Source organism: Hypanus sabinus, chromosome 3 (genome assembly GCF_030144855.1).
Source record: "Hypanus sabinus isolate sHypSab1 chromosome 3, sHypSab1.hap1, whole genome shotgun sequence".
Taxonomy (NCBI): domain Eukaryota; kingdom Metazoa; phylum Chordata; class Chondrichthyes; order Myliobatiformes; family Dasyatidae; genus Hypanus; species Hypanus sabinus.
In genome coordinates this window covers 183,978,719-184,000,487 of record NC_082708.1, presented here as the reverse complement: position 1 = coordinate 184,000,487, position 21,769 = coordinate 183,978,719, and the positions used below count along the sequence as shown (strand labels likewise).

Genomic DNA, 21,769 nt, shown 5'->3' with positions numbered 1-21,769 from the left:
GCATCTGATGACCCTGTGATCTGTCTCAGAGGCCGATGTTAGGCTGTCTTTAGAGGGAGTGAACCTTCGCAAGGTGGAAGGTCCCGATGGAGTACCTGGTAAGGCTCTGAAAACCTGTGCCAACCAACTAGCGGGAGTATTCAAGGACATTTTCAACCTCTCACTGCTACAGGCTGAAGTTCCCACTTGCTTCACAAAGGTAACAATCATACCAGTGCCTAAGAAGAATAATGTGAGCTGCCTTAATAACTATCACTCAGTAACACTCACATTGACAGTGATGAAATGCTTTGAGAGGTTGGTCATGACTAGACTGAACTCTTGCCTCAGTAAGGACCTGGACCCATTGTAATTTGCCTATCACCACAATAGGTCAACGGCAGACACAATCTCAATAGCTGTCCGTATGGCTTTAGACCACCTGGACAAAACAAACACCTACATCAGGATGCTGTTTATTGACTATAGCTCAGCATTTAATATCATCATTCCCACAATCCTGATTGAGAAGTTGCAGAACCTGGATCTCTGTACTTCCCTCTGCAATTGGATCTTCGACTTCCTAAATGGAAGACCACAATCTATGTGAGTTGGTTATAACGTATCCTCCTCGCTGATGACACTGGTCCACCACAGGGGCGTGTACTTAGCCGACTGTTCTACTCTCTATAAACATGACTGTGTGGCTAGGTATAGCTCAAATACCATCTACAAATTTTCTGCCTAGTCCCTTTGACTAGCACTGAGACCACTGCCCCTCTCATCCTTCCCATCCATGTTGCAATTGAACCTGCATTCATAACTTCCACTGGAAGTTCATTCCACACATGCACCACTGAGTAGTTTGCCCCTCATGTTCCCCATTAAACATTTCACTTTTCATCCTTAACCTATGACCACAGCGAGCCTGATTGCATTTACCCTATTTATAGCCCTCAATTTTGTATATCTCTATCAAATCTTCCCTCATTCTCTTATGCTCTGGGGATCAGAGACCTAGCCTATTCAACCCTTCCCTCATGCTGCCAGCCCCTGCTCCAATCTGCCTCCCTTTAGACCAGTTCTCTCTTCTGCTTTGGTCCAGATGAGAGGCTTGAGGGGTCACCCATTTCCTTCTACAGATGTTGCCTGACCCAGCTCTTCCATTCACAAACTGCTGAAGGAACTCAGTAGGTCAGGCAGCATCTATCAAGGGGAATAAACAGTCAATGGTTCTGGCCAAAACTGCAGCCCTGATGAAGGGTCCCGGCCTGAAATGTCGACTGTTTATTCCTTTCCATAGATGCTGCTTGACCAGCTGAGTTCCTCTAGCACTTGGTGTTACTCTGGATTTCCAGTATCTGCAGAATCTCGTTTCAGAGATCCTCCCAGGAGATGCACTGATTTAAGATTTAGAAACATTTAAAAACAAGAACCATTTTCACTGATGCATTAGGAGAGGTCCAAGTGACATTAAAGACATGCACGATTTAGGAATAAAGTCAACTACTGGCTTTGATCTTGATGAACAGCAATTAGGCTTGATGGGCTGAACAGAGACACAAGAGACTGCAGATGTTGGAACCCAAGGCCCTCCATTGGTCAAGGTCAACAATGGATGTTGCACCCTAGCTACCTGCATCAAAGTCATGCTCCCACTCCTTTTTAAATGCTCCCAATGGCAGGCATCTCAAATAGCCTGACAAGCAAGTTCAGCTCCTGGCCTTCACATGTGGCTTCGCTACCAAGTCCTGCAGAGGAATGGTGGATTACTGGTCAGTTTGGGCAGATTGGGCTCTTCAGCCATAATTGGAAACTCATCTAGGAGGAAAACTGATTTCAAACCTCCGCTGCCTTACAGCTATACCTATTCATGGCGAAGGCTTACAGGAGTAAACTGGAGGAAACATCCAGAGCTGGAGTCTCCAAGTCAGTCCTACATTGAATTCAATGCTGACTGGCAACTTCTGCAACACCACTGGTGCCAAACTGTATTGGTCTCTACCATTCCTTTGTATTCATCAGCTGTATGGAGAGGGGTGGAACTCAGCAGGTTAGGGAGAATCCTTCCATTCCCCCCCCACCCCCATTGTCCCTTCTCCTCCTGATATACAGTCCCTTCTAGAACCAGTCAGCCCACAAGTCCTCTCAATCCACTTCCATCACTTTCCTTCTTCTCATCTACCCATTACCCACACACTGCTCCCACTGGGCTAAATCCCTTTACTGTTCTCACCCACCATACGCCATGAACTCCATCTCTTTGTTGCCCTGACTTGTCACCTCCTGGACACTGTCACTATCCTCCCATCACCTCTCCTACTTGGATCCACTCACTGCAACCTCAGAACAGTGTGATGTCCTTTTAGAACGGAGATGAGGAGGAATTTCTTTAGCCATAGAGTGGTGAATCTGTGGAATTTGTTGCTACAGGCGGCTGTGGAGGCCAAGTCATTGGGAATATTTAAGGCAAGGGTTGATAAATTCTTTATTAGTCAGGGCATGAAGGAATGGGGAGAAAGCAGGAGATTGGGGCTGAGAGGGAAAATAGATCAGCCAAGTTGAAATGGCAGAGCAGACTCGATGGACTAAACAGCCCAATTCTGTTCCATACCTTATGGTCTTATTATCACCACATGTACTGGGGCCTACATTGCAAGACCCCAATGTTCAACACAGCACAAACAACAACAGAACAAAACGATAACAAGAGCAAAAGAAGCACCCTTTGTCCCATTCCCACAAGCTGACAAACAGACAGGTCACCTCCAGGTTTCTGAAAGCTTGTTTTAATGTTAAGGAGGTAAAGGATACTGTTCATCAAGTACCTTACCTCTTGCACTCTGACAGCAAATTCCTCCTCTGATTCATCTTCCATTTGGGTCATTCTGGGCAGCCACCTACAAGACGCAGGAAATAGAAATGCAGTGAAATTCTTTGTTGCAACAGCTAAACGTGCATTCAGATAAAGCTGGACTTTCCAACCCAAAATAATTTAGCTGTTAATATTTTTATTTTTGTAGAGGTACAGAATGGTAACAGGCTCTTCTGGCCCAGTGAGCCTGCGCCACACCACCCAATTACATGCATGTGACCAATTAACTACCTAACATGCACGCTTTTGGAAAGTGGGAGGAATCTGGAGGGAACCCATATAAGGAGAATGTACTAACTCCTTAAAGACAGCTGGGGAGTTGAACCCAGGCCATTGAGGCTATAATAATGTTATGCTACCATGCCGCCTGAAACTTAAAGGATGGGGCATCAATCCTACTACTTCTCACATGCTAAGTGAATTAGTCCTAGAATTTGGTGAGGCAAGATTAGAATCATGTGAGCTGCCTTCGCAAGACCAATACTGACCGGGAAGATGACCAATTCTGTCTGACACTAGAGGAACTGAACTCTTATAACTTGTTCATATAATTTGGGAGAAAACAGAATAAGAAAATGATTACTGCTTCCCGAAATTGTCCCACAGACTAAGCCTGTGGAAGCATGTACAGGATACATGTACTTGCTGCAGAAATACTCCTGCTACACACTGTTCACAGTATTATTGATGATCGGGGAGGGAAAGTGGCAGATATGCATGTTAGGATAAGTGTAGTCATCCACATATTGTAGGCCTGGAGGTGAAGCATATAAGCTGTATATTTTGAAATTAAAACAAAGACACCCAAGGACAATTCTTGGTTTCACTGTCCCTATTTAACATGACAGTGTCAGAAGTTAAGACAGACAGACAGACATACTTTATTGATCCTGAGGGAAATTGGGTTTCGTTACAGTTGCACCAACCAAGAATAGTGTAGAAATGTAGCAATATAAAACCATAAATAATTAAATAATAATAAGTAAATAATGCCAAGTGGAAATTAGTCCAGGACCAGCCTATTGGCTCAGGGTGTCTGACACTCCAAGGGAGGAGTTGTAAAGTTTGATGGCCACAGGCAGGAATGACTTCCTATGATGCTCAGTGTTGCATCTCGGTGGAATGAGTCTCTGGCTGAATGTACTCCTGTGCCTAGCCAGTACATTATGGAGTGGATGGGAGTCATTGTCCAAGATGGCATGCAACTTGGACAGCATCCTCTTTTCAGACACCACCGTCAGAGAGTCCAGTTCCACCCCCACAACATCACTGGCCTTACGAATGAGTTTGTTGATTCTGTTGGTGTCTGCTACCCTCAGCCTGCCGCCCCAGCACGCAACAGCAAACATGATAGCACTGGCCACCACAGCCTCGTAGAACATCCCCAGCATCATCTGGCAGACGTTAAAGGACCTCAGTCTCCTCAGGAAATACTCTCTGACCCTTCTTATAGACAGCCTCAGTGTTCTTTGACCAGAAGACACTACAGTACAGAAAAAAAGCTGTCCATACTGAAATATTCTACCTAGTTCCATTGACATGCACCCAGACCCTATCTCTCAAAACCATGTACTTAGCCAAACTGCCCTTAAATGTTTTAATCAAATCTGCATCCACCACTGGCAGCTTGTTCCACTCTTAGCAACCTGAGTGAAGATCCCCCTCAGTTTCCCTTGAACATTTTATTCTCACCCTTAATGTCTATCTCTAGTCTCAACGAACCTCGATGGAAAAAGTCCGCTTGCATTTACCCTATCTATATCCCTCACTACGTGGCATGAACCTAATTCCATAGACTGGCCAGGCACATTTGGGGCAGCGGATGTTCTTATAACTGTCTGGTGTGGTCACTACCCAAAGATGCTATTGTGAGGTTTGTATTCATCACTTCTAGGCTCCCATGCTAGGATCACTCTCTTGCTGTACCATCTGGAAGAAAAGCTGAGATGTATTTTAGGTCATGAAAATGGTTGGCTGTTCGTCCATTGTCATCGATGAAGACCTCAATACCATTATGATGATGGTGTTGAAACGAGTGCTTGATCTGGATTTAAGTGAGGGAGAGTTGCGGGGCGTCAGCCTCACTCTCTCTTCCCAATTCCCATCTGGATCCAGTGGCAAGACAAGAGTCGAGACGGCTGAGGATGGGACTAGGCGCAGTGGATGACCAGCACATCTTCTGTGTCTTGTCGTGCTCTATGTGTTCAGTGACGCTTACAGAGACCACCTGCTTGACCATTGGACCTTCCACTGGTCTCGTCCGCTCAATCCACCTGAGTCTGTCTTCACATGCTGGGATAGACAACTCCCTATCTCACCAAGAGTTTGAGACCCGTCGGCTACCCTCACCTGGTTCAGTCATGAAAATACTAGTACAATGAAATGGCAAACTTATTTAAAAGATAGATTAGACCAGGGGCTCCTAGCCTTTTGCCTAATACCAAAAGGGATCCATTGATTCCAGGTCAGGAAACTCTGGATTAGATTATCATCAAATATGTCCCAGCTGAGTAACGACATTAAAAGTCAAAGCTGATCACACAATCTCCCACACCACCAGGTCCAGGAAGTTATTGCCTTTCAACCATCCTGAACCAACATGAATAACATCATCATTCATTTCAACACTGTACTGAATCCACAACCTAGTCTCACTTTCAAGCTCTCTACACCTCATGTTCTTATATTACTTGTTTCTTTGCACAGTTTACAGTTTATTTGTCACTCTGTGTGTAGTTTTAATAAATTATATTGAATGTCTGTTCTACTGTGAATGCCTGCAAGAAAATGAATCTCAGACCCCCACACAAAATGCTGGAAAAACTCAAGTCAGGCAGCATTATGGAGTAAATGTGACAATATAAGTATAAGGCCAGTAGACACAGGAGCAGAGGTAGACCAGTCAGCCCATTGAGTCTGCTCAATCATGGGCTGATCTAATTCTTCCAGTCATCCCTGCACCCTTGCCTTCTCCCCATACCCTTTGATGCTTTGGCTAATTAAGAACCTATCTATCTCTGCCTTAAATACACCCAATGACTGTGTCATCTTGTCCTGGACTCCCCTACATATACAGTATTGTGCAAAAGTCTCAGGCACATATATAGGCAGCGAGTCTAATACTTTTGCACTATCCTGCATTTGTCAAGGTGAAGCAAGTTTGTAAATCTGGTGGAAGCAAAGGATGTTGAAGTGCCGCAGAGAAGATGTAAGACAGATGGCATAAAAGGAGTGCTAGGGGTTGTGGGGGGGGGAAGGTGCTGGGTAACACGGCTGGAGACACACCTGACAAGGTCATCTGATTCCAAACAATTGGTTTATTGATCACTACAGAATGTCTCTCTGGTGCTTCCCACTGCCTCCCCCTCCCTTCTTTTCCCAACCATGATTCCCCTCTCCCTGGCCCCCTCCCACTCTCAATCGAGAATAGAGACCCATATTAGAATAAGATACACCATCACTCACATCTTGAAATTAGTTTATTATCCAACAGTACAATATAATACATAAGATTACTACAGCACTATGCAAAAGTCTTAAAGACACCCTAGCAATATATACGTGCCTAAGACTTCCATAAAGTACCGTATTTACTTTAATGAATGTATTTTAAACTTGAGTGGCTGGACAGAAACTTAGCAATCCAAAGAGTGAATGATGAACTTGGGACTGGAAAAGAAGATACCTATCACAGGGTTTTAAAATGATAAATAATTTTGATGAGAGAATGGTCATTTCCTCTTGTCTGGGAGTGAATAATTTAATTCCTATGAAACATCAGGAAGTGAGGTGGGTTAAGAAAGATTTCTTTGCAGGAATGTTAGCTGGAGCTGGGATTTTGTTAAGTGCTGAGACAGAGCAGCAAAATGTTTCTGACAAGCACAGCACTGCAGAGAAAAATAAAACAGCTTTTGGATTGACCATCCTCATCCTGTGCAACAACAGGCTGTACTATCAGCCAGATTGTCGAGTGTCAGAGACAGAGATCAGCAATACTGGAGAGCACAGCATTAAGTGCAGCACTGATCTCCTCATTAAAAAATGCTAGAGGTACTTAGCAGGTCGGATAGCATCTTCGGAGAGGAATAGCTGATGTTTCAGACTTCTGCACCCCCCCCTTCCTTTCCAGTATTGGAAAGTCTCAGACCAAAATGTCAACTGTACATTTTCCTTCATAGATGCTGAGTTCCTCCAGCATTTTCTGTGTTACTCTGGATTTCTATTGCTGGTATTGCATGGTTATCGATAACCATGTCTTGGAAAAGGGCCGAAATTGACAATGCAGGCTGAGTGGGCAAGCTAGATCAGTAATGCAGTCTATTCTGACAAAGCAGCATTTAAAACTATCAGGAGCTATTATAGGGATAATTTACACTTGTTAGCCCCTCAAAAGACATTATTCAAAATTAAGTTTTCATTTATATTTATTATGAGGTAGCATGGAACAGTCCCAAACAGCCGTGCTGCCCAGCAACCTATTTAGCGTTATTCTAATCACATGACAACTTACAATGACCAGTTAACCTAACTGGTGAGTCTTTGGACTGTGGGAGGAAACTGGAGCACCCGGAAGCCCATGTGAGCACATTAAGAACGTACAAATTTTAACTGTGAAACCGCCCCCCAGCTGTAACAGCATAGCACTAACCACTGCGCTGTCATGGTTTTCCATTAGGTGTAAATCTTTCAAATTAAGTAGCTCACAAGAATTTGAGTAGAAGGGATGTTAAGATCAGTGATGAACAGAGGAAAGTCAAGAATCTAATCATAGTCATGTTTCATGGGCAGCCAATTAAGACTGAAACAAGAAGAAACTTTTTCTCCCAATAGGTCATTAACCTTTTAAATTCCATCAGAGGATTGTGGATTCTCAGGTACCAAAGTATAGAACCTTGAAATTAAAAGATATTTTGATATCTGCCTGATATTTTGCCGAAGGACTACAGACCAGAAAGGCTAATTTCCCTTCTATGGGTGATTTCTGACCATCTGAGATTTTCCAGCCTATTCGGTTTTAACACTTTGAACTCCCATTTTGGCCTCTTGCGCTATTCCAACAATGCCCAAAACAAGCTTAAGATTCAGAACCTCATATTCTGACTTCACACGTTTCAGGTCTCAGAGCTCCTCTCCAGGGCAGCTAAAACTAGGGGTTCACACAGACTCAAAACAAGTGGTTGGTCATTTAGGAAGATATAAAAGAGAAATCTCCACATAGGGTAGTGGTGGTCTCCAATCTGAAGGCATGAAGATCGATTTCTCTATCTTCAGGTATTTTTCCCTCTCCCCATCCCCTCTTAAAAAACATAGAAAACCTAAAGCACAATTCAGGCCTTTCGGCCCACAAAGCTGTGCCGAACATATCCTTACTTTAGAAATTACCTAGTGTTACCCATAGCCCTCTATTTTTCTAAGCTCCATGTACCTGTCCAGGAGTCTCTTAAAAGACCCTATTGTATCCGTCTCCACCACCGTCGCCAGCAGCCCATTCCACACATTCACCACTCTCTGCATTAATTAACTAATTAATTAATTGACATCTCCTCTGTACCTACTTCCAAGCACCTTAAAACTGTGCCCTCTCTTGCTAGCCATTTCAGCCCTGGGAAAAAGCCTCTGATTACCAAACGATCAATGCCTCTCATCATCTTATACACTTCTATCAAGTCACCTCTCATCCTTCATCGTTCCAAGGAGAAAAGGCAGAGTTCAGTCAACCTATTCTCATAAGACATGCTCCCCAAACCAGGCAACATCCTCGTAAATCTGACCAAGGTCCTACATAGCTACTAAACTCAATCTCACGATTAGAGAAGGCCAATACTTTCATCACCACAGTACGCTTTCTTAACCAGAGTCAACCTGTGCAGCTGCTTGAGTGTCCTATGGACTCGGACCCCAAGATCCCTCTGATCCTCTACACTGCCAAGTCTTACCATTAATGCTATATTCTGTCATCATATTTGACCTACCAAAATGAACCACCTCACACTTATCTGGGTTGAACTCCATCTGCCTCTTCTCAGCCCAGTTTTGCATCCTATCAATGTCCCGCTGAAACCGCTGTCAACCCTCCACACTACCCACAACACCCTCAACCTTTGTGTCATCAGCAAATTTTCTAACCCATCCCCACACCTCCTCATCCAGGCCATTTATAAAACTCACAAAGAGTAGGGGTTCCAAAACAGATCTCTGATGCACACCACTGGTGACCGACCTCCATGCAGAATATGACCCGTCTACAACCACTCTGCTTTCTGTGGGCAAGCCAGTTCTGGATCCACAAAGCAATGTCCCCTTGGACCCCATGCCTCCTTACTTTCTCAATAAGCCTTGCATGGAGTAACTTGCCAAACGCCTTGCTGAAATCCATATACACTACATCTACCGCCCTACCTTCAGCAATGTGTTTAGTCACATCCTCAAAAAATTCAATTAGGCTCGTAAGGGACAACCTGCCTTTGACAAAGCCATGCTGACTATTCCTAATCACATTGTGCCTCTACAAATGTTCATAAATCCTGCCTCTCAGGATCTTCTCCATCAACTTTCCAACCACTGAAGTAAGACTCACTGGTCTATAACTTCCTGATATTTTTAATCATTGTGGAATCTAGGACCAGAGGGCACAGCCTCAGAATAGGAGGACATCCCTTTTGAAGAGTTGAGGAATTTATTTAGCCAGAAAGTGGTGAATCTGGAATTAATTTCACAGAAGACTGAAGGCCAAGTTGTTGGGTATATTTAAAGCAGAGGTTGATGGGTTCCTGATTAGTAAGGGTGCCAAAGGTCTTGGGGAGAAGACAGGAGAACGGGATTAAGGGAGATAACCAATTTGTATCAACTCCATTACCAACCACTGAAGTAAGACTCACTGGTCTATAATTTCCTGGGCTATCTCAACTCCCTTTCTTGAATAATGGAACAACATCTGCAACCCTCCAATCCTCCGGAACCTCTCTCATCCCTATTGATGATGCAAAGATCATTGGCAGATGCTCAGCAATCTCCTTACTTGCCTCCCACAGCAGCCTGGAGCACATCTCATCCAGTCCCAGTGACTTATCCAACTTGATGCTTTCCAAAAGCTCCAGCACATCCTCTTTCTTAATATCTACATGCTAAAGCTTTTCAGTCAGCTGTAAGTCATCCCTACAATCACGAAGACACTTTTCCATAGTGAATACTGAAGCAAAGTACTCATTACGTACCTCTGCCATCTCCTCCAGTTCCATATACTTTTCCACACCTGATTGGTCCTATTCTCTCACGTCGTATCCTCTCGCTCTTCACATACCTACAGAATGCCCTGGGGTTTTCATTACTCCTGTCTGCCAAGGCCTTCTCATGGCCCCTCCTGGCTCTCCTAATTTCTTTCTTAAGCTCCTTCCTGCTTGCCTTATAATCTTCTAGATCCCTATCATTACCGAGTTTTTCTGAACCTTTCGTAAGCTCTTCTTTTCTTGACTAGATTTACACCAGCCTTTGTACACCACAGTTCTGCACCCTAACATCCTTTCCCTGTCTCACCGGAACGTATCTTCTTTCATTCCGGCTTCCTCGCCACACACTGATCTCTTCTCTTATCCTGACCTGCCTCTCACCATCTTCATTCCCTTCCTTCCACAGTCCACTCCCCTCTCCTTCAGATTCCTCCTTCTTCAGCCCTTTACCTTCTCCACCAATCTCTTCTCAGCTTCTCATTTCACAGGGCCCCCTCCCACCTTTCCCCTCACCTATCATCTACCAGCATGTATTCCTCCTCCCACTTTATTCTGTTTCTTCCCCCTTCTGTTCTGGTCCTGATGAAGGTTTTCGGCCCAAAACTACCTGCTCCTCTCCTGACTTGCTGAGTTCAGGCAGCATTTTGTGCATGTTTGTGATTTTCAGAATCTGCAGAATCTCTAGTATAGGGATTCTTCAGAATTATTTTACCAAGAGGGCTACAAAGCACTTCATGCAAAAAATTAATTCTAGGCTAATAGAGAATGTGAGATTAGACTGGGGAAACTGGACCACTGAAAGCCAGCAATTACCTTAAATGAATAATGGAAGTTTGTCTCTACTTCCTGTGTCCAATGACTTAACACTGAAGTCAACAATTTCAGATAACCAGTTTGTATCGGAACTGCTTTATTCTGATGAAAGATCAGTTTATAATGTTAACTCAACTTTTCTTTCATCATTGATGGTATCCTGCCTGCTGAATACTTCCTGCATATGCAGAACTGATAGCACTAAAATTTCTTTTCTTTTTAAACATCTCATGAGTATGTTAATTCATGTACCATCTTCATCAGAGTAGGTGCAATTAATAACCTTTCAATATCCTCACAGCTCCGCAACTTCCGCCACCTTCAACAGGACCCCACCACCAAGCCCATCTTTCCCTCCCTACCCCTCTCAGCTTTTCGCAGGGATCGTTCCCTCCGTGACTACCTAGTCCACACTTCCCTCCCCACAGAACTCCCACCTGGCACTTATTCCTACAAGCGCAAATGCTACACCTGTCCCCACACCTCCCCCCTTACCACCATTCCGGGCTCCAGACAGTCCTTCCAGGTGAGGCAACACTTCACCTGCGAGTCTGCCGGAGTTGTCTATTGCATCCGGTGCTCCTGGTGCGGACTCCTCTACATCGGTGAGACCCGACGCAGATTGGGGGACCGCTTCGTTGAGCACCTACGCTCCCTCCGTCACAATAGACAGGACCTTCCGGTTGCCACCCACTTCAACTCTGCCTCTCATTCCCATCTAGATATGTCCATACATGGCCTCCTTTACTGCCATGATGAGGCCAAACTCAGGTTGGAGGAGCAACACCTCATCTACCGTCTGGGTAGCCTCCAGCCTGGTGGTATGAACATTGAATTCTCCAATTTCTGGTAATTCCCTCCCCCTCCCCCTATCACAAGTCCCTCTCTGCCTCTCTCCCCTTTCAACTTTCTGCTTCTTTATCTCTACAGTTCTTTCATGCTTATCCCCTCCCCTCCCCCCTTTATCTTTCCTCTGATTGGTTTTCCACCTGGTGCCTCTAGGCCCTACCCCCTCTCCTATCTCTATTACTGGGCTTCGGCCCCCTCTTCCCCCCAATTCCTCTTGAAGGGTCTCGGCCCGAAAAGTTGGCTACTCTTTTCTCACGGATGCTGCCTGGCCTGCTGAGTTCTTCCTGCATTGTGTACGTCACGTTCCAGATCATTGTCTTCCATCTCCAAAACATATTTAACTTCCATCTTTTCCTACTTCATCACAGTCATACAGCTCAGAAAACAGTTTGGAGCAGATTCTGCCATAATTATAGTAAACTCTTTACTCTTAACATTTCATTCAAGCACAATTCCAGGTTCTTCAATCTAACGTTGCAGTTGAAATCTGTCTTTTACTGGAATGGCTCCAGACGCCTGCACCTATTTTAGGAACTTCTCATCCTTCGTAAAGGGGAGTGACCAAAATTAGATAACACCAATGCTGAAGGAACTCAGCAGGTCAGGGAGTATCTGTGGAGAGGAATAAACAGTCAATGTTTCGGGGCCTAGACTCTTCATCAGTTTCTCCAATGTTGTGTGTGTTACTGCTCTGGATTTCCAGCACCTGCAGAATCTCATGTTTATAACACTCAAATTAGTGAATCCAACCAGTGTTCTCTACAAATGCAGCACAACTTGAAAGCTCTTTATGTCCTTACACGTGGTCAGCGAGCACAGGAGAGTAAATAATTTTGCAATTAATCATTTTTTTTCAAAATTTGAAGGCATACAAAAGACAAGAGAGAAAGTTCTGAAATATTATGTAGTCTCATTTCATTTGCAACCATTGAACAAACAAGCTTTGACATTACCTAGTGACTGCTAGAAGTAGATCAACATATAACCACTGCACCATGTAGTTCAGTTAAATTGTAAAGAGGACATTATAAACAGGAAAGGCTGGAAATACTCAGCAGGTCAGACAGCATCTATGGGGAGAAGCATTTCAGTCAGAGCCCCTATCACAGTTCAGCTGAAGGGATTTGAACTGAACCTCTTTCCTCAGATGCTGCCTGACCCTCTAAGGATTTCCCACACCTTTCTTTTATTTCAAATTTCTGGCATCTGCTAGATTATTTTTGTTGATTTTTATTTTCAGGAACTAGACGAGGTTTTGCAGTAACCTCGTATTCCGCAGTGATACATTTTGAAGAGCAGCAGACATTGTCAGCCATGATAATGAAATCAGCAAATCAATGAAGGGCTGAATTGCCTGCCTTTTGACTAATATTGTTTGCAATGGGAATATAGAGTTGTGAGACTATTAGCATCATCATGATGTCGGTAGAGTGAGATTGTGTACAGGCAGAGAGAAGCCAGATACACTAAAGAAAAGCCTCTTCTTATTCAGGCTTGAAACTATTCCAATGTTGACACAGGACTGGGGTGATAGGTTGGAGATGCGTCTCTACCAAAGGAGGTGTAAGGTGCACCTTCGGGCAGTGTAGCACCTGTTTAGCACCCCCCCAACCCCGATCAGGGTCATGTGAAGTCATGGGAGTGGGTGCTGGATGTTCGCATGAGCGGCTGCCTGGTTATGTGACCACTGACGTCAGGCAGACAACCTCTGAAGAGTATTGATAATGGCTGGGGTCACCCATCTTGTTAAGACACTGCCCAAAAGGTGGCAATGGCAGACCACTTCTGTAGAAAAAATTGCCAAGAACAATCATGATCGGCCGCATCTTACCACACGACACATAATGAATGAATGACACAGGACAAAGTTACTCTGATAGCCACAGATATCAGACGTGTGGGCCCAACATATTGGTGCAATTACAAAGAAAGCATGACATCAGCTGTATTTCATTACAAGCTTGAAGAGATTTGGTATGTAACCAAAGACTCTCGTAAATTTCAGCAGTGGAGAGCATTCTAACCAGTTGCATCACCATGTGGTATGGAGGGACATCTGCACAGAATCGGAAAAAACTGTAGGAAGCTGTGAACTCTGCCGGCTCCATCACGGGAACTAGTTGCCCCATCTTCAAAAGGGGATGCCTCCAAAAGATGGCATCCTTAATTAAGGGCCCCCATCACCCCAGACGTGCCCTCCTCTCATTGTTACTATCAAAGTGGAGGTACAGGAGCCTGAAAGCACATATTCAACATTTTAGGAACAGCTGCTTCCACTTTGCCATCAGATTTCTGAATGGACATTGAACCCATGTGTGTATATTATATATATAGTGAGGTATTATACATGAAAATATACAACTTATATGTAACATTGCTGTTTTATTACTATGTATTGCAATGTACTGCAGCCACAAAACAGCAAATTCTGATTCTGGAATAACAAAGGGTAGCAGACTACCAAGCATTGAGAAGCACATCGACACCGTGTGCAATTGAACATGGGCACCAGATATATGTACGTGTGTTGAGGGTGGGATGGGGTGTGGGACATCAAAGGAGGCAGCTAAATACAAGCAAGTTCACTCCACCTTACCTACTGGACCCCCAGTGAGTTAACGACAGTTACTACCTTACTTGGTATATGGTGAAGGGACTGAAAAACATCCACAGCAGCTCGGCAACCCAAGAGGAATCGACGACACTCTAGGGGGAGAAAGGGGGGAGAAATAAGTCTAACTTTCACAGGGGACACAACCATCCTGCGTTCTGTCACTGAATCTCTTCTCACAAATAGGCAGAGGAAGAATGAACAAACAAGCCTCTTGTTCACAAGACTGCTAAGACACTGTTCACATAAAATGTCAATTTTCACATCTGTCTTTTGCCTTCCATTGCAAAACCGGAAGATTCAAAAATGGACAATAGGCTTAAGAAAGATTGTGGATATTAATCTAAATCTAATTTCAACTGGATTAATCACTGATGTAGAACGATGTGTTGAATTACTCCTCTCTGAACTTCTTTTGGTCTCCCAATCTCTTTATGCTCATTGTTAGCAGTTTGAGTTATAGATAATCGCCTTCTGAGCACACATGGGGGAAGATTAACTTTGTGAAGCTGTGCAGCATTGATTAACCCTTGATGCTTCACCTGAGAGACAATGCTTTGAAACGTAATTATTCTACCATAGGACACTTCTTACTTTTCTGGCCCAAGCTGTGGTGCAGGACTCTCTCAAATACATCGTAATGGACCCTCGCATATATCCCTCCCTGCAAAGATTTATTATCCCTCTCAACCCGATGAAGAGGCAGAGCAGACTCAGTGGACCGATGGCCTAATTCTGCTTCTGTATTTAATGGTCTAAATATCACCATTGTGAAAGGAGAGTTTTAATTCAAACCATAAAGTCATACAGTCCAGAAATGGGCAACTTGGTGCACTCCCCACACCCTGCTATCAAGCACCTATCTGCACTAATTTCACTTTTCTCTCCCCATATGAACCAAATCACTTCTACATTAGGGGCTGCTTATATTGACCATTTAACCTACCAATCTACATGTCTCAAAGATGTGACTGGAAACTAAAGCAGAGTGGGAAATGTGCTCACAAGACAACACGCAAATCCCTTACAGACAGCACCGAAGATCAGGAGTAAACGCAAGGTGATGGAGCTGAGGAAGCAGCTCCACTAGCTGTGACACTATATTTGTACACACTTACAGCACACTACAGGCCCTTGGGCCCAAGATGTTATGCCAAACTTTCATCCAACCCTTAAGGTAAATCTATCGCTTCCCTCTCACATAGCCCTCCATTTTTCTATCATCGATGTGTCTAAGTATTTTTCGAATGTCCCCTATGTTTCTGCCTCTCTCACCACCCCTGGCAGCAAGTTCCACATATGCAGCACTCTATAAAATCTTCTCTGACAACCCATTATACTTTCCTCCAATCATCTTAATTTTGCAGCCTTTTTTTTTAGTTACTTCTACCCTGGGAAAAGGCCCCTGGCTATCCACTCTATCTATGCCTCTTATTTTGTACACCGTTATCTTCCTTTGCTCCAAAAAGAAAAGCCCTAGTCACTCAAGCTATCCTCACAAGACATGTTGCCAGATTAGAGAACATCCTGTTAAACTCTCCACTGCACCGCCTCAAAAGCTTCCACATCTTTCCTGTAACGAGGCAACCATAACTGATTCCAAGTGTGGTCTAACCAGAGCTGCAACATTACTTAGTGGCTCTTAAACTCAATACCCCAACAAATGCAGGCCAACACACATGCATGTGTATGGAGTGTGGGGGTCATGTAAACAATACAAAAGTTTTAATCTTACTTCAGGGAAAGATGAGGCAGGCTCTTCTGTTGCACACTTTCTTCCAAACCCTTAATAAATCAAGAAACTCCAGAGAGCACTATTATATTCTTATATGCACTGTCGTCTTAAACACCCACAGACTGCAGTGCAATGATTTTTAGAGCTACTTCAGTTTTATCCCCCCATCAGTCCATACTTTGCAACTTTAAGTGCAATGAAAAAGGTAGTTAAAGATACGGCAACATGGGCAGAGATTGAGAATGTGTTTAAAAAGCTGACAGGCTTTGCAGATAATGGCAGATAATGCAAAGGCATTAAATTATAACAACTTGTTACGAAATTGTTTTGGCCAATAGATGAGTACTGTGTATAGTACTCTGCATTATACTTTAGCAAAGACTTCAAGGTTTGACAAAAGATGTAGAAAGAGATATGATATAATAATTTAGGGATAAAGGTCTCAAATTATGGAGGACTTCTTCAAAAGACAGTGCACAGGAACCTGAAAACTCTCTTACTGTTTTTAGAAATAGCTTTTCTTCCCTTCTGCCATTAGATTTCTGAATTGCCCACAACCCCACAAACAGTACCTCTTTTATAATAACTTGTAATTTTGTAAGATCATAAGAGCAGAATTATGCCATTTGGTCTATTGAGTCTACACTGCCATTCCATCATGGCTGAGTTATTATACCTCAGTCCCATTCTCCTGCCTTCTCCCCATAAACCTTTGACATACTAATCAAGAACCTATCACCCTCTGCTTTAAATGTACCCAATGACTTGGCCTCCATAGCTGCCTATGGCAATAGATACTACTGATTCACCATCCTCTGACTAAAGAATTTTGTTCTCATCTCTGTTCTAAAGGGGCAGTCTTGTATTCTGAGGGTGCTCCCTCTGATCTCATACTTGCTCACTATAGCAAACCCCTCCGTGCCCAGAAGTCCTTTGAGGCATATTGGGGCCTTTCAATAATCAATAGATTACAAAGAGATTCTACCCCCCCCCCACCCACTTTTCTAAACTCCAGCAAGTACAGGCCCAGAGCCATCAAAAGCTACGCATGTGTTAAACCTTTCACCCCCCCCCCCCCCCGGACCAACTTATCCCCTTGTATACCCCACAGCTTCCTTTTGGTCCCCAGACTTTCTACACTATAGAGCAATTTGTAGTAACCATTTGGCCAAACAAGTCATCCTGGCAAGGGGAAATTGGAGAAACTAGCACAAACCTATGTAATCATGGAAGTAAATTCCAGAAAACCAGTGTTTATTGACAGGTTAAACTTGGGGCTCCTGGTGTTGTGCAGCAAATGCACTCACTGCTATACCACTTTGCCATGTAGCCAGACTATTATTGTTGATAACAACCAGTGAGAATGAGTCCAGCTTCCCCAGATGACCTACATTATCAGAATCAGGTCTACTATCACTGACACATCACAAAATTCGTTGTTTTGTGGTAGCAATACAATCCGAAATATAGATGCATCTCAAAGTAGAAGCAGCATTCTAATGGGAGGATGAAGTAACTGCAGCTGACGAGGGAAGTCAAAGACAGCATAAAAGCAAAAGGCATATAATAGAGCAAAATTAGTAGGGGGTTAGAGAATTGGGAAGCTTTTAAAAATGAACAGAAGGCACCTTTAAAAGCAGTAAGAAGAAAGATGAAATACCAAGATAAGCTCGCCAATAATATAATATTTTCAGATATATATAATGAATAAAGGAGAGAGACAAGAGTGGATATCAAACTGCTACAAAATGATGCTGGATAGAAATGGAGGAGAAAGAAATAGCAGATGAACTTAAGTTTATTTTGCATCAGTCTTCATTGTGGAAGTCACCAGCAGTATGCCAGAAATTTGAGCATGTCGGGGGCAGAAGTGAGTGCATTTGCTACTACTAAGAAGCTGTTTGCTAAGTTGAAAGGTCTCAAGGTAGATAAGTCACCTGGATCAGATGTACTATACCCCAAGAGATAGCTAAAGAGATTATGGGAGATTATGGAGGCGTCAATGGTGATCTTTCAAGAATCACTACATTCTGGAGTGGTTCTGAAGGACTGGACAATTCCACATGCCACTCCACTCTTTAAGAAGGGAGGGAGAAAAAAATGAAATTATAGACCAGTTAGCCTGCCTTCAACAGTTGAAAGATGTTGGAGTCCATTCTTGAGGACGAGGCTTTGGGTACTTGGAGGCACATCATAAAATAACCCAAGTCAGTGTGGCTTCCTTACTAGGACACCTTGCCTGACAAATCTGTTCAAATTCTTTGAGGAATAACAGGAGACATAGACAAAGAAGAGTCAGTGGATGTTGTTTACTTCAATTTTCAGAAGGCCTTTGACAAGGTGCCACAGATGAGGCTGCTAAACAAGGTAAGAGCCCACAGTATTACAGGAAAGATATTAGCAAGGACAGATGATTGGCTGACTGTCAGAAGGCAATGAGTGGGAATGAGTGCCTTGGTTGGCTTCAGGTGACTAGCAGTGTTCCACAGGAGTCAGTGCTGGTACCACTTTATTTTACATGTCAATAATTTGGATGATAGAATTGATGGCTTTGTGGCCAAGTTTGTGGATGATATGGAGACAGAGAAGCAGGTAATGTTGATGAAGCAGGAAATCTGCAGAAGGAATTATTCTGATTAGGAGAATGGGCAAAGCAGTGGCAGATGGAATATAGTGTAGGGAAGTGCATAGTCATGTACTTTATAAAGAATAAAAACAGATTTTCTAAACAGGGTGAAAATTCAGAAATCCCACCAGCAAAGGGGCTTGGCAGCCCTCATGCAGGTTCCCTAAAGGTTAATTTGCTGGTTAGCATTCATTTCTGGAAAACTAGAATATAAAAGCAAGGATGCAATGCTAAGGCTTTGTAATGCATTAATCAGACCACACTTGGGAGTACTATGAACAGTTTTGGGTCCCTATCTAAAAGATGTGCTGATATTGTAGAGGATCGATAAAAGAGACTGCCTTGTCTGCTTTCAAAGCAACTCCTCAAGCAGCCTCTTGCTGCCCATAGGCATCTTGCAGAACAATGTCTGTGATAAATCGGTTCAGTTATAAGGCCACGAGACATAGGAGCAGAAACAGGCCATTCAGCCTACTGAATCACTCCACCATCCAATGATAATTGAGGTCTTAACTCTCTCAACCCAATTCTTCTCCCCATAACCTTTGACACTCTTACTATTCAATAGCCTATCAACCCCTGCTTTAAATATACCTGATGACTTGGCCACCACAGCCATCTGTGGCATTGAATCCCAGATTTACCACCTTCTGGCTAAAGAAAGTCCTCATCTGTTCTAAAGACATTCTTCTATTCTGATTTTCTGAGGATATACCCTCTGGTCCTAGACTCTTCCAAAATTGGAAACATGCTTTCCACATCCACTATCTAGGTTTTTCAACAAGTTTCAATGAGATTCCTCCCCACCTCATTATTTTCATACACATTTCATTTTTTCCTCCAACACACATAATTCGCCTAATTATAGGAAGTACTTGGAAACTTTAGAGAGGGTGCAGAGATTTACCAGGATGCTCTCTGGATTGGACAACACATCTTATGAGGATAGATTGAGTTAAGGCTTTTCTCGTGGAAGTGTACAAGATTTTACACAGTATTTTTTTGGTGGATGAGTGGAATGGGGGGCACGGTGCTGTAGAGATGGAAAGATTAGGGACATTTAAGAGCCTCTTTGGTGCATGGATGACAGAAAAATGGGAGGGCTGTGTGTGAGTGAAAGGTGAAAGTGATCAAGTAGGTTAAAGAATTGACACAACAGGGTGGACCAAAGGGCCTGTACTGTGCTGTACAGTTCTACGATCTATATTCTATGTTCAAGTTCCTAAAGAGCAATGTTTTTTTCTTTCCATGTCTCAAACTTTGCTCATACAAAATGCACAGTCAGTGGCCTGGGGTCTGCCCTGCCAAATAATGGCACCAAATTCAAAACATGCCAGGCCACAGAAAGCCATGACCTTACTGAATGGTGAAGCAGGTTCAACAGACTTATTCAAACTATTTCTAATGCTCTTATGTTGGACCAGTACTTCAGTCTGCCTTAGAATAGCACAGCAGCCCTCTTCCACTGGGCCTACTTTCCATTAATGATTAATATACTGTACGTACATCCTGGGCGCCAATTATACCTTATTCTCTGTGTGGCTCATTGGAGTATCAGAACACCTGATGTGAAGCTGCATTTTCTCTAACTTGCACGTACAGATGCTGGTTAGGCCGATTACAAATTTAACACAGAATGCAGCATAAAGCTGAGCTGGTGAGAAATCTGCTTGAACTATTATGAAACGTGCCACCTCAAGCTGGGTGTTACGGATCACAAACAAGTCATGCTTCAAAGGTTCTCGGCCAAAACATCAACTTCATCAGGATTTGATGCTACCTGACCTGCTGAGTTCCTCCAGCATTTTGTGCGTTTTACGCTTCAAATACTCCTAGACCACAGATGCTTTCAACACAGCCACATTACATTCAATCTTGACCAACAATCATCATCTCAACTTTCCAGTCATAGAGTTAGTAGTTACAAGAAGACTGGGTACCTCCCTTAAACACAGGGGTTCCCATCCTTTTTTATGTCATGGATGCCTACCATTAACCAAGGAGTCTGAGAACCCCAGGATGAGAACTCCTGCTCTAGCACAAACTCAAAGCAATATTGGCAAGTTAACCAAATGTACCCAATCCAGATCAGAAAGCAGTCTAATTTGTTCCAGAGTACTACAGTGGCCCATGCAAGCAATCCTCTGTGGACGTAGTGTCATCCAACAAATACTGTACCCCATTAAGCAATTATTTCTGACCTTTTGCTCGACTATGGAGTGAGAACCAGAGGGAAAGGAGGAAGGAGTTAGGGATAATGTGGAAGAAATTTGAGAGCATGCAGGCAAAAGAAAGGGGTCTTATATGAATGGGCATCTTTCCATTAATACAAGTATAAACTTACCACAGCAATGAAGGGCCTCTTCACAGTTAACACCACAGGTTGAATAGTACTATCTACAGAAAAGGCCCAGGAGCTGGAACAGTAAGAAGAACAAAGCACGTCAAAACCATTCAGTCTTATTCCAATATGCACTTAAGACCATTATAATGAATAGACACACCAGTGGATATATTTCATTAGGAGTTTGAGGAGATCTGGTATCTGGAGACTCTAGCAAATTTCTACACATGTGCTGTGGAAACTACTTTAACTGGTTGCATTACTGTCTGATATGGAGGGACCACTGCACAGGATTGGAAAAAGCAGCAGAGGGTTGTAAGCTTAACAAGTCCCATCATAGGTGCATCGCTCACTACCATTGAGGTAATTTTCAAATGGTAATGACACTAATGGGCTAAGGACCACCCAGGACATGCCCTCTTCTCATTGCTACCATCAGGAAAGATGTACAAGAGCCTGAAAACATACATTCAACATTTTAGGAACAGCTTTTCCCTCTCCACCATCAGATTTTTGAATAGTCCATGAGCCCATGAATACTACCCTCACTATTCTGCTCTTTTTGCACTACTTGTTTTTTTTATGTTTCTTATTGCAACTTAGTTTTTTTTTGTATTGCACTGTACTTCTGCCATTAAACAAACTTCACAACATACCTTGTGTACATAATAAAGTAGCCACTGAGTGTATATTTGTGGTCTTCTGCTGCTC

The 21,769-nt window shown here is 43.3% G+C and overlaps 1 protein-coding gene across 1 annotated transcript in view; it reads right to left on the bottom strand.

The window, feature by feature from the left end:
* The window catches only part of aup1 (AUP1 lipid droplet regulating VLDL assembly factor), a 59,706-nt gene that overhangs the window by 18,346 nt on the left and 19,591 nt on the right, over positions 1 to 21,769 (bottom strand). The window contains exons 5-7 of the mRNA XM_059965754.1: positions 21,059 to 21,131; positions 14,375 to 14,448; positions 2,813 to 2,879 (exon numbers count right to left, since the gene is read on the bottom strand). Coding sequence (XP_059821737.1) covers positions 2,813 to 2,879; positions 14,375 to 14,448; positions 21,059 to 21,131 — 214 coding nt within the window. The remainder of the gene's footprint in view (positions 1 to 2,812; positions 2,880 to 14,374; positions 14,449 to 21,058; positions 21,132 to 21,769) is intronic.